The sequence below is a fragment of the Podarcis vaucheri genome, assembly GCF_965113315.1.
Source record: "Podarcis vaucheri genome assembly, chromosome: 4".
Lineage (NCBI taxonomy): Eukaryota > Metazoa > Chordata > Lepidosauria > Squamata > Lacertidae > Podarcis > Podarcis vaucheri.
Genome location: NC_138762.1, coordinates 68,660,723 through 68,674,486, shown reverse-complemented (window position 1 = coordinate 68,674,486; position 13,764 = coordinate 68,660,723). Strand labels below are relative to the sequence as shown.

At 39.3% G+C, this 13,764-nt stretch overlaps 1 protein-coding gene and 1 long non-coding RNA gene across 6 annotated transcripts in view; one reads left to right on the top strand and one right to left on the bottom strand.

Annotated features, from left to right (window-relative positions):
- Positions 1–13,764, bottom strand: part of CTPS2 (CTP synthase 2) — a 65,165-nt gene that overhangs the window by 22,654 nt on the left and 28,747 nt on the right. For all 5 annotated transcript variants that reach the window (XM_082220882.1, XM_082220886.1, XM_082220883.1 and 2 more), the window contains 2 exons: positions 11,597–11,659; positions 11,179–11,222 (listed from right to left, as the gene is read on the bottom strand). In XM_082220882.1, coding sequence (XP_082077008.1) covers positions 11,179–11,222; positions 11,597–11,659 — 107 coding nt within the window. The remainder of the gene's footprint in view (positions 1–11,178; positions 11,223–11,596; positions 11,660–13,764) is intronic.
- LOC309531443 lies at positions 5,088–9,909 on the top strand. Its single transcript, XR_014219311.1, has 3 exons — positions 5,088–5,230; positions 5,606–5,753; positions 9,595–9,909. It is a non-coding gene; the product is annotated as an uncharacterized lncRNA (long non-coding RNA).

Below are 13,764 nucleotides of genomic sequence, written 5' to 3'. Positions count from 1 at the left end.
CCATCTTCCAGAGTAATTCCAGAAGGACCTCATAGTCAACCGTGTCAAAAACCATTGAGAGGTCAAGGAAAAACTACAGGGAACCAACTCCCACTCCATCTGTCTTCCAATAAAGGCCATCAATCAGGGGGACCAAGGCTGCTTTAGTGTTAAATATGAACCTGAAACCGTATTGAGCCAGGTCTAGATTAACTGCTTCCTCAAGGCATACCTGTATCACTAGAGCATCTTGCCCAAGAAGAAAATATCAGGGACTAGGTGGTAGTTTTCTTAGACCTCTGGATCCTGGGAGGACTTTTTCAAGCAGGGCTGCACCACTGCCTCTTTCAATGACTCCCTTTCACAATGAGACATTAACGATTCCCTACACCCATCGAGACAGTCACTTACTTTTAGACTTTATCAGCCATGATGAGCAGGGATTGAGGGGGCATGTAGCTCCTCTCACTGCTACAAGTCTCCTGTCCACATCTTCCGTCTGCAACAACTGATGTTGAAACCACAAGCTGCAACTTAACAATTTTATCTTCAAAGCATTTGGTAAATCTCTTGCAGCAGGCTATTTAGTGGTCTTTTATTAATGATACAGCACTGGTCTGGACCAGCCAATTTACCACTCACTCTGCAAGGCACAGAGCACACATTGGTTCTGGCAGTGACTGCTCCATCATACAACAATGAAGAAAATAAAAAAGAAAGCAGACCTTTTAAAAAAGCAGCCTGTCACACAGAGATCCTTTTTCAGAAGCTGAAGAGAACAGCGTGGGCCAGACTTGCCAAAAAGTTCCCACCTCTTAAGCTAGCATCACCAGTAATGATTTGGGGGAAATGGCCTTGTGGGCCAAACTGGACCTTCTTGTGGGCCCAGATTAGGACCTTCTTGTGAGCCCACAGGCCAGAAGTTTCCCATCTCATGTTGTATAAAGAATGGATGTGGAACCCCATCCCCGGATTTCCCTCACTGGGATATTCGTTTAAAGATTGCCTCACTCCCAGCAAAGGGTCCCACAACCCCACCAGAGCCCTCCTTATGGTCCTTGTCATCCCTGACTTGGCCAGCCCATTGCATTCTTGCCCTTTGACCTGCTGGAAGTTTATACAATTACATATTCCAAAGGATATATGAATTACCCTATAATGCTTAAAATAAATTGCTACAGACCACAAATTAAGTGTGGACATTCCAGCCAACAGCCAATTAGTTGATTAACCACAAACAATTAAGGAAGGGATAGGTGGTTTCATTCTAAGATCCAAGCATCTGCTGACTCACAGGACACATGGGACAATTACAACACAATCCCAAGTATGTCTAGTCAAAAGCACACCCCAGTAAATTCCCTGGGGCTTACCCCAGTTTAGGATTGCCGCCATAGATTAATTGTTCCAGGCTTAAAAGAGCACCAAAGAAGCTGCAATATGATGTTAGTCACCGGTGTCTGGAGCCTTTGTTGAATGCAAGGATGCTGTGCACCTCAAAATTTGAACTTTGCTGATTCTTTCCTAATAGGCTATCTGAATCTAGAGATGCAGGCACACCTTCATTGTACATCATGACACATACATGGAATGGAAAGAGTTGGGAGTGGTGCTTAAGAACAGAAACACATAGGCAGGACATGGAGTTATGTTCTACTATATTTGCCAGCGCTCTGGATATCTAAACCTGGTATCTCCTATCATGAGTACAAATCTGATTATCTTAGACTGTTTACTATGGGTGATATCCAGTATGAGTTATATTCAGAATAAATGACTGAAATCAATAACCTAAGTACAGATTTCCAGGGGTCTACTCTTAGTGAGACTTAGTATTATACATCTAATATTACTGTGTGCCATATTTAATCTTAAATATTATGTTCATTCCAGAAACCATGGTGTCGTGGTAACCAACTACAGAACTGCAATAATTACAAGATATGGTGCCAATCACATCCACCATTTTCATGCTCATTTATAGAATTCCTATAAGAAATGTTCACTGAAGGCACAGAAGTGGAGGGCTCTGAGGTCAGATATTTCATGAAAAGTAGGTGAAAGCTTCTGTGCTATATTCTGGCACTGGCCCAATTAAACTCTGTCCTATAGAATAAACCAGTAAATTTTATTCTTTTTTATAAAAAAAGTAAAAGAAAAAAACTAGAACTAAATGCCACCTTTATTCACTGCCATTCCCAATTACCTGAACAAAACAAAACCAGATTTTACAAGGCGAAATACCACAACACACTCAGATATGCTGCCTAAGAATGGTGTATTGGAGACTGATTGTTAATTTTAAAAATCTGTTCCTTTTTCTAATGGGATACTTACTAAATGGGATATTTATCACCAAGCAATTCAGTCCTAAAGTGCTGTCGTAAGCCAGGATAGGCAAGAATGTAGTTGACCACACTTTCCCAAGAATTATGTCCACATCCTCAACTTGCACGAACCAAAAGGTATCCACCAAATTTGGAGAACAAAGAGCTGTAGCTACATCTAAGACAGGATCTCCAATCTGGATCCCTAAAACAATCCACAGCATCCCTTCCATACATTACTGAATCACCTTTGCAATTAGGAAACGGACACCATTACGGATCATGTACATGTGATTTCATCCCCCACCCCCCACCAGTACATAAACTGCCAAAATAAATTTCTGTTTTTCCCAGTTTAATGTATACTGTAGGTAGATTTTATAGTTGATAACAGGAAGAAATGACATTTTGTAGTGAAACAGTATGAGTGTTGGACCTGTCTGAGTTTGGCAGAGCAGGATGGAACTTAGGAACTAGCTTTTATATAGTGATTGCTTCTCTTGGCATGCCTTCATCCAAACATGCAATACTTCTGCCTGTTTGCATTAGAAGCCCCACTTCCTGAGTCTCCTGCAACTGTTGCCTTTCCTTTAACCCTGTCAAACAACATCATGTCTCTCACCATCATACTGCCTTTGGAGCAGGCTTTGAGAATAAGCAAATAAATTCGTTAGCAAAGATTTGTTCTGTTGTAAATACATTTATCAATGCAACAGATGGGGGTACAGAAATGCACAAGATGAATAACAGCTTATAACTGTTTTCTTAGATCTTATTATCAGCAGATATCAGAAATGAAAAGGAATGATGGAAAAGACCATATTCCTTCTAGGCCAGCAATAACTTCAGAATGAAATATCCTAGTGCCCTAGGCCAATCATTAAGCTGCCTGGATTCAATGTACACACCCAGTTTATAGAGCATACGCCCTATGAGAAATGTGGGGGTGTTTAGATGTAGAGGAGATAAACAAGGAGTAAATGGCAGCAGGCATCATCATGGTAACAAATCAGTGCTATGGAGCCAACAATACAACAGTAGCAGTGTTCTTCATTGTCACAACAAACAGGTGTGTCGTTCTGAAGATTTAAAACATCATCACTAATAAGGTGCAGTTAATGCAGTAACCTGAAGCAGACCAGCAGTGGCACCCACCCCACTCCCTCACAAATACTTACTCGACTCTCTTAACAGATCTCTGTGACTGTTCCTTCCCTCATCTCCATGCCTGATCTTCCATTTCAGACATCGTGATATATCGGAATATTGTGATGTTTAGCTGCTGATATATCACGATGTTGAAAACCAGGTATCGCTCAGCCCTAGTCTATTTTTTAATATACCTAAGGTCCTTTGCTTATTAGGGGGCTACCACATATTTTGTTCAAAAAATTGCTCTGCAGAGGTAACTACCATAGAGCTATAAAAATTTTCAAAAGTAGGGGGTCTGTGGCTTGGCCTTTGAAATATAGGGGGTCCTCAGTAAATAGCTAATTGGGAACCAGTGATATAGAGAATTCATTAAAAGTATCAGCTTAGTTTGTCGTGAATTCAGATTTGAAATTTGATATACAACTACCGGCCAATGAAGTCAGTATACTTTGCTTAAAATATTATTTTACAAACTACAGGTAGCTGCCACCTACCTGTATTACCTACCTCTTCTGAAAACCATTTGTCTAAGTATCTTATTAGTTTCTAACATCCTGCTAAAATGCAAAAACTACATGGAATTGTGGTAAAATCAGGATGACTTAATAGTCATTTTATAACTCATTCTCTCTCTCTCTCTCTCTCTCTTTCTCTCTCTCTACTTGACACTCTTGTTCCCTTATTAGCTTCAACAAATCTGTGTTTGAAAACTAAACACAGGCAGAGCAGCGGAAGAAAAAAACCCTTCTTCTCGGTTACTTAATTCCTTTGAAAGGATAGATGTTTTCAAGGGCTACAGGTGTGCTATCTGGTATGAAGCTATGCTAAGTGCATTGCTATGTCAGGGACTGGCGGGGCTCTGAAGAGTGTGTGGCGGAGGCAGGGGACCAGTGACGCCACCCACAAGTAGGAGCCAGGGCATGGGGAGGAGGGAGAGTCGGAGGTGAAGGAAGGTGTGCAGGATGTGGCAGAAGAAGAGGCTGTTCAAGCAGCAGATGGGTCGGGAGACTCCCCACCTTCCTCCAACCCACTGTCTCTGAGAACCAGGAGGGACTTGAAGCGGGAAGAGCAGCAACGAGTTCCATGCAGAAGACGTCTCAGGTTGTTGGTGTGCAACCCACCAGGTGAGGGAATATAAGCCAGCAGAGGGGTGGCGTCTCACTGTTGCTGCAACTGCACTGCAAGGAGCATATCTGTGGGGGGACAGTTGCTTGGTGGCTAGAGGCATGTTTGTGCATATGCGCTGCGGGAGTTGCTGTAAGTGCTTCTTTTATCGGTATAGACTTAACTATCAGACATGGGCCTTCCAAAGCTGGCATGGGCCAGGACATGCTGTGGCATTTCCTACTTACACCACAGATCTATTACAAGTATGAATGAGGGGAATCAGGAAAAACTTGTAATACTGCAGTGTGCCTGGTTACAAAGAGTCTATATAGATCTGTCAAAAGCGTGGGCTGCTGTTAAAAATATAACAAAGTTCTAGCAATATCCAGCTATTTCCTTATCCCAAAAACACATCTGAAAAGGAAAAAACAAAGCTTCTAAGATACACCGGCAGGGTGAATCCAATTACCATATTTTGTTCTTTAAAAAAATAAACTTGAATGTTAAAAGTATGTAACACATCCAACATCTGTCAGCAAAGACAAATTTCATAATCAGGGCGCAGTGAGAGGCATAACTGGGTGGAGCGGGAGAGACATAAAAGGATGCCTCAGCCCTGAGCTTCTCACATTGCATTTGCAGAGCCTCTGCTTTTGGAGTATTAGGTAAATATGATTTATTTATTCTATGTCTTTTTGGATGTCTTCTATGAATGTCCTCAATTCTACTACTTTCAGAATGCATTGCACCACAGTGTATAAAGAAAAATGTGTTTTTATCTTTCCAAGAAAAATATATATTAGGAAAACATGATAAAGTTTTTCCACAGGAGAAAATACCGCATGTCAGAAGTTTCACATATGATGTCAGTTAGCTTGCAATTAATGTTGTTTGAGCTGAATTAGCAACTTAAGAGAAAATGGCTTCATTGTAATTGCTATATAAAACTACATTTTCCACATACCTATGTAGTTGTCGTATTAAATCTATGTATTTCCCCTCTACAGACTTCAAAATATGTTAACTTTGCTCTTTTACAGCTTTCGAATATACAAAAATATGGCAGAATTTAATAGTGACCAACTCTTAAGTCTCTTCACTCAGTATGCTATGAAAGAAGGTAGCAAGCATCTGCTCTCCATGGACGGACTTAAAAGTTTGATTCAGAGCCACTTCTCGAATGTTTTGGTAAGTCTTTCCAAATTGGACTGCCAATTACACTAGATAACATTAATATTTACCGAAGCCTGCATCTAATTTGTGGTATTTTCCAAACAAATCCAACTCACTAAAGTGCAAACAAGGGACATAGTCCAACGAAGCTCTGAAGAGTTTAAAACATGACTGGACAGCAAGGGAGGGATGGGGAGGGACAGCAATGTGGGAATAATTCAGCAAGATAGACAACAGCTTCCATTCATTGTAATAATTTGTGTAGCTTCATATCCAATTCTAAATGAAATTAATACAGGCTTTACTTTGGTGAACTGCTTCTATAATGGTTCCAGTTACAGATAGGTAGCCGTGTTGGTCTGCCATAGTCAAAATAAAAAAATTCCTTCCAGTAGCACCTTAAAGACCAACTAAGTTAGTTCTTGGTATGAGCTTTCGTGTGCATGCACACTTCAGTGTATCTGAAGAAGTGTGCATGCACACGAAAGCTCATACCAAGAACTAACTTAGTTGGTCTTTAAGGTGCTACTGGAAGGAATTTTTTTATATTGCTTCTATAATGATTATTTGTAGCTGTTAGGCAACCTGAGAAAAGTAGGATAATCTGATCCTAAGAAAAGCATGTTTTACAAAAGGTAACAAGGCAAAAAGAAATCTAGTACACTGATGCTTGAATGTTTGTCTTTACTTTACATGCTGAAAATATTGTTCAGAAAAACATTTGCAATATTTAGATTGTTTTTGTTGATCGCACTTGAAAAGTTTTAATTTAGATGAAATCATGTTTTCAAACATTGAAATCTCTCCATCAAAATGTTTTTCAAACATTTTAATTAACATTTTAAGGGTTTCTTCAGACAAATATATGGGTTTGATTATACAAAACACTGGGCAGTCTATGAACGTGTTATGGTGAAATTTTAGTTACTGCTAGAATCTTAAGTAGCTAGAGACAAGGAAGTTGATTATAATATCAAATTTTGGAAACAAAATTATTATTTTAGCTGAAGTTAGTTGTTGGTTTCTGAGGCGAGAGTCCTCTCTAAGTTACTTACATAAAGAGCGTCACTGGATTACAGAATAGGTGGGGAAATTATAAATTGAGAACCACAATGGAAAGATGTCAAAGTCAGGACTTAGAACAACAGAAGGGTGCTCTAAGAATTACCTAGCGAACTTGCTGAATATGCCAACAATATAAAGCCCTCAAAATTTTCTTTCTCTTTTAATATCGTAGCATCCAGTTTTTAATATGGTAGCTTCCAGCAGACCCCCAAAGTGTTCAATGGAAATAAACAAGACTCTGTCAGAACAGGCCCAAACAAGAATGGGTTGATACGTGTGTATAGAGTAAATGTTAGCAAATTTGCTTAAGTTCTGTTTAAGATCATAATAAGCATTCCAGTGCCTTCTGAAACAAAGAGTCTAGTCCAGGCTTCCTCAAGCTCGGCCCTCCAGATGTTTCTGGCCTACAACTCCCATGATCCCTAGCTACCAGGACCAGTGGTCAGGGATGATGGGAATTGTAGTCTCAAAACATCTGGAGGGCCGAGTTTGAGGAAGCCTGGTCTAGTCTATCCATTTCTGTGCAAAATTAAATATAGAGAAAACTATGCACAATTAATAGGTACCTTAAAAAATATATGCTCCTTGCTAAAATGTAAGTGTTTCAGTTAGGTATTTAGTGAAAGCTAATATTTGGGATAAATTGTACATAAAAGTAACTTTTATAATAGTTTTGGAACAAAAGATGAGTTCAGCAAGGACAGTGGGAATATACATTGAGGGGAAATCGCAGCTGAAAAATGTAACTCACCAGAGCTGTTAGGATCAGTAAAATCTAGTGGCTAGAATGCTTGTTTTGAACAATGAAGAAATACATGTTCAGATACCCACTTAGGTGGGCAATCGCCGTCTTTCAGCTTAATGTGAGTCATAGAAATATTAAAAGAAATAATAATACCCAGTAGATAAGAATGCCACAAAAAGAATGTGCACCACAGGTCACATTCACAAACAGCATTTGCTAGCACAAAAGCTAAAATACTAAAGAGATAAATGCACTGTCTCAAACAACCACATAGCGTGCTAATAAAACAAAGTATGAGAAAAAGGGTGCAGCTGCACTTTTTAAAAAGCAGTGCGAAAGTAAACGCATAAAATGCTAATATGCTCTGCAAAAGTAGACAGAACTATCTGCAAATGTATCTTATTTCTGTTAACATGCCTGGTACAGCTACTGAGAGTAGTGCAATCTTTGTGCCCCATGTAGAGTGGTGATCAGAAGTCCTAACCCTCTCTCACAAGGCGCACAGCAGCATGGTCATGCCATGCACTTCAATGCAAAGTTCCTTCACACCTCCCAGCAACAGCCAAGAGATTGTTCTCCGTCCACAGATCTACTCTTGCTTTTCCCACAAGCAGCCTATGTGGCAGGAGCCTGGGAATAAAAATAGTTGCCGAATGTTCTTGGGAAGCACTTGTTTAGTGAATGGCAGTGCTGTGATCCTGGTTGCCGCCTGGAACAAAAGCAGCTGGGCACAGAGACGCCATGTCTGGTTTCTATAACAATAACAAAATCCCAGCCACTGGCTAATGGAGGCCTACTAATATGGGTCACATGTCAGTCTTATGTCATCAGATTTTAACATTTGCCTTGCCATCTCCCTAAATTAAAGGCTGGTTTGGGCAGGACCAAAGCATACTTTGGCTGTGATGTTAAAGGCACAGCGAGTTAGATTTGCCTTCCTGGCCTATTATACCTTTCTGTAGACTGCCTGTTCAGTACAAGAGGACTGCTAGAGGGAGAGTATGCAATGGCCATGGAGGCTGAGCCACTGTTGACAGCAGAGCAGATTTTGCACCGTAACAAAAGTTCAGTGGTTTAGCTTTCTAGCTTAACTGCTCCAAGTACAGTGCTTTGTCTTTTTTCCACAGATGTGAATGGTACTCGGTTAATTCACTGAGAGCCTTTGTGAACTAAGTCAGATCCTATCTGCCCCACTTCTTAACATCCCTCTACTCAAGCTACATATCTTGGTGTGATGCTAGAGACAATTATTATTGTTTTTGTTGGTATTTTAAGTTGTTACCCACCGTTCAACGCTAAGGTCATGGGGCGAGTCACAACTATTTGAAAAACAACTTCGAAAACAGTTTAAAAACTTACAATTATAATTAATGGCTTTTGCATATTTGTTTTATAAACTTCTGTTTCAGTGTTTAAATTATGATTTAGGTATCTGTTTTGATATATTTTCATTTTATATTTCTATTATGCTTTGGGAAAATATTTATAAATATTTATAAATATAAAAAAATGTATTTTTATATTTTTATTTTGAAAGGCAGTGTTTGAAATCAATAAAAGCCTGTTACGTTGGATGTGAAGGGAAATTACAGTTCTTTTCTAACCCCACTCTCCCAGTTCTCCATCACCCATCAATGAGACCATTTACTCAGGCCAAGTAAAGGACAGGGCAGGTCTGCTTTTTTACACCTGGTCCCACATCCTGTTTTCCCAAACCAAATGTAGCCTCTAACTCCTGAGAGAAAGGCAAGGAATATTGTCTCCGTTTCTAACTTGGAAGAAGAACACAGAATGGGGCTGATGAGGGGAAAAACAGTGTTCCAGAATTGTTCATAGGTGTACCCAACATATACCCTGATAAAATTGTACACCACCTATAAGGAAATGAAAAGGCTTGCTCAAAATTATTGTGTATAGATAACCATGTTTCAAGGAAAAAAATTAGCTTAAATATGTTCTGTAACTCACTATTCTGAAGGTTATCGTATCTAAAACTATTTTGCTTTGTTTTTCACTCCCTTACCACCACCCAAATAAAACTTACAGGGTTCAATGTCTCTCAACGATATATCCAAATATGCGGACTTGGATAAAGATGGAAAAATCAACTTTAATGACTTCAAGGCACTGATGAGCAAGTTAGGCAGTTTGGCAGGATTGTCTAATTTGGCTGGAATAACCGGTTTGCTCTCCTAAGGCATCCAATGAAGAGACAACAGACAGAAAGTACTTCCAAGATCCCCAAACCAACCTATTAAGGACATTTACAATTACATTTGTACAAAGAATCTCTCTAAAACTAAATTTAATCATTGTGGAACGATGGATGCCATTGAATAAAAATCTACTTTATTTACTTTATTTGCTTTCAAACCATGTATGTATGATGACTGGTAAAACCCTGCACAATCTTGACTAGTAGATTTAAAGGGTTTACACAAAGCATATGCAACTGGACTAAGTCTATGGTTAATACTTCTTTTTATATATATCTAGTCCCTTTCCTAAAAACTTTGCCCTTTTCACTGTTGCATTACACTGAGTTGACATTTTATATGAGCTTTCTCTGCTATGTGTCTAAGGAGCACTGCCCCACCAGCTCAGTCTGCCCTCAGCCACCCGCCTGTCCTTTTGGTTATAACCAGTCTAGGACTGGGTCTGTCGGTCGCTGGTTCTGGCTCCACCAGCTGGTGGTCCCTCTGCCTTAGATCCTACGGAATGCACCAATGGGCACCAACCACCACCAAATAATCCTAATCTTACTAGCCGGATGTTTACAACTCTCCACTGTAAAATTCTCTGTTATTCATAACTTCTGGTTCTTGTTTTTTAGCTGGCCTTTGAACCCTAGAAGTAGGAGTACCTCTCCTAATGCAAAGGCTTTTTAGAGTCTGGGAACTTGGCAAAAGCTATCTGAAAAGTCCAACCAGAGACATCTTCTTTAATATGAGCTCTATTATCCTATACAGAACACTAGTCAGCTCTTGATCAATGCATGATAATGGTTAGGGTGTTTTTTGACATTAAAGTAATTCCAGAATTATTCTGACCACGTGGAACTGCTAAAATTAGTACTGTTATTACTTCTTCATTTACTAATCCTCAAGATAATGATCTTTTTAAACAGATTTACCCAAAACCAATCAGCAATTTGCAAATGATTCACTTATTTGCTCTATGACCTCTGTTATGCAACCTCTCTACAGTTTGATCAATTGCAATGGTGATAGCCCATTAAATTTGTCTAATGAAAAGTCTCATTAACTGAGAACAGAGATCATCAGGGCAAAGTGCCAAATATGTTTTCTCTGTTGGAGCTGAGCACCAGAACATACAAAATGGAATATTAACAAATGTCAGTTATTTCTTTGGATATGAAAAGGGTATGGAGAACATGTGACCTTCTGAACTACAACTTCCAAAATCCCTCAACATTGGGCAGGTTGGTGCTGGTTGGAAGAGATGGAAGTCTAGTAATATTTAGCAATATTTAGAGCGCCACAGATTTTCCACTCACTGCTATAGAGGAACAAACTTTCAGCCTCTCTTAATGCCACCATGACTGACACAATTGTTAAGTAGCCAGCACAAAAGATCTATCAAAACCATAAGGAGAAATTCAATACTTACAACAGGATTCTTTGTGTTTGGGTTAAATTCTGTAGAATTTGCATCTGCAGAAAAAGAGCAACTACATTTTAAAATGTTAAAGATGGTTAAGCTAAATATAGCACCTTTGTCATTTTGAAGAGGTTTTTGGCACATACGGTATATCAGCAAAACGTTTGGGAGGATCATATGAATTTTAACATCTACAGAGAGACATATGTTCAAAATTAGAGCATTTCACTTGTCCTTGTTTCAGGAAATAAAGATAAGCTAAAGCCCAATATAAGGAGTACATCCACAGAAGAATGAAGATGAGGGTCAGAAAATGACAATTCTTTGTCCACTGTCAAATTGGCATGGCAGAGAGATCTAGCCCGTTGGCTAGCAAATGTCACCCATCCCTGCTTTAAATGAACAATTTTCATAGAAGGTAACACACCTTGCCAGTTTAGACAGTTTCTTGCAAACTCCACTATAGCCAGCTGCATCCCCAAGCAAACTCCTAGAAGAAACAGGAAAGAAGAATGAATGAGCGCAAAAACTCACACTTTTTATATTCTAGGCCATGACCCAGTTCATATTTATTGGTTTTTGAGAACTCAATTATAGGAAAGTGGAATTTAATATAAAAATGAAATCAAATGTGTTTGCCAAAAGATTTTTCCATTAACTGCTGCAACATATCACTTCTCACTAACCACTATTTAAATTCAGTGTAGTTTGGGGTGGAGGGAACAATTCTTCCTGGCAATGCCAGAACCCTATAAGTTTGATTTTCTAGTACAGCCTTGGCAGCTCACCCTCAACTTAGCAGCACAAAACAGTCACAGGATTTGCAAAATAGGCAAATGCAGTCTGCCCAGATTAATCAATGAAAACTTTACCGGAAGTGCCTGCCACAGGTAAGTACCTATATATTCATTAGTGGTGCAAATACTGCCTCAAGCTACAACCCCAGACTTTGACATAAGATTCCGTTTTTCTCTCCTATCTCTCGGACCATATTCTCATACTCCCTTCGGCTCCTGCTTGATCCAGAACCATCAACATCCTATACCTCTTTCCCCTTCTCCCTACTTCTTCCCCTATTAAGTATTACACTGCTCTCTTCATTCTTCTCTTCCCTCGCTTCCTCAAATAGTATGATAATGCTCTCTGCCTTTCCCTCATATGCCCCATTTGCTTCTAACACTTCACCCATTATTCCGTCTCCTTTCAGGTACAAACCAGATGTGATGTTAATAATGTGATTGGCCATTGCATGCTTGCTTTTTCTTAGCTAAATGGCAGCTATGGGGCATGCAGATTGGGACCATGGCCTGGAGGAAGGGACTGTTAATCCTTTGTACCCCTCTCCCTTCCCATAGTCCCAATCTGGATCCCCTCACTTCACAACTGCTATTTAGGGAAAAAACAAAAACATGCACAGGCCAAACACTGATGTTCCATACATTTTCTCCCTCTATTTACTTGGCCTGCTGACATCCTAAATTCCTTTCTCTCATTTCCCCTATACCGGGTTTCCTCAACCTTGGCCCTCCAGATGTCTTTGGCCTACAACTCCCATGATCCCTAGCTAGCAGGACCAGTGGTCAGGGATGATGGGAATTGTAGTCTCAAAACATCTGGAGGGCCGAGGTTGAGGAAGCCTGCCATATACCTTGCTGATTATTTGTCTCTATTCGCTGTCTAGAGCTCAGATTCAGGAATATTAAAATCCAGGGTCCATATCTGATCAACTACTATGGATATTCAGAAAATGCAACTTCCACATGAGCAGTTTCTACAATATATGTATTTGTACATCATTTAAATCAAACCTTAATAGAAACTCTCAGGTACTGATTCCATAGAAATTCTTACATGTTATAAAACAGCAACAAATTGTTTCCCAACACAATCCAAACCAATTTCTTTCCCACCCACTCAACATTGTAGCAACATATTATAATAAAAACAAACCTCAGTTTCAAATGTGAAAACTGAAACTCTTTCCAGTATGCAAAACTAATGATGCATTTTTTCACAAGAGACCAATTAAATTTTTATATTCCTGAAATGTTTAGCCCAATTTACAGACTTCCTAAACTGTGTGAGCATCTTTTTCAGGCACTAATGACTACAGTGGACATTTTTGCCCTTACAAAAATTCAGAATTATCTTTGCAACTATCGGGCTAAGCATTTGATTTGGATTTAATTTGAAAGATTAGGTTTTTCACTGTTTAATACAATCCCAACAGGATTCATTATGCCTGCTAGATCAAAACTGACCAGTCCTAGTTTACTCCTGCTAAAGCGATTTAAATGGGACCAAACTTATAACTGTATACTCCAATGAAATGGATATATGAATCTATCTAAGAACTAGAAAGCTTTTTTAGTTTCTCTTTTTTGCTTTTTTCAGCAGTTTAGTTTTACTTTAAACACTGAGGGCAAAAGAACAGACAATAGGTCATACACAATCACATAGCCTTAATGTTATAAAAAGTTGAATAAATGAAACCATGACAGACTTGGATTGGGGCCATGAAAATGGAAAGGGAAATTTAACCCTCCTCCATTGCACTTTTGTTTTCCTGGTCTAAACTGTCCTCCAGTATGGTTT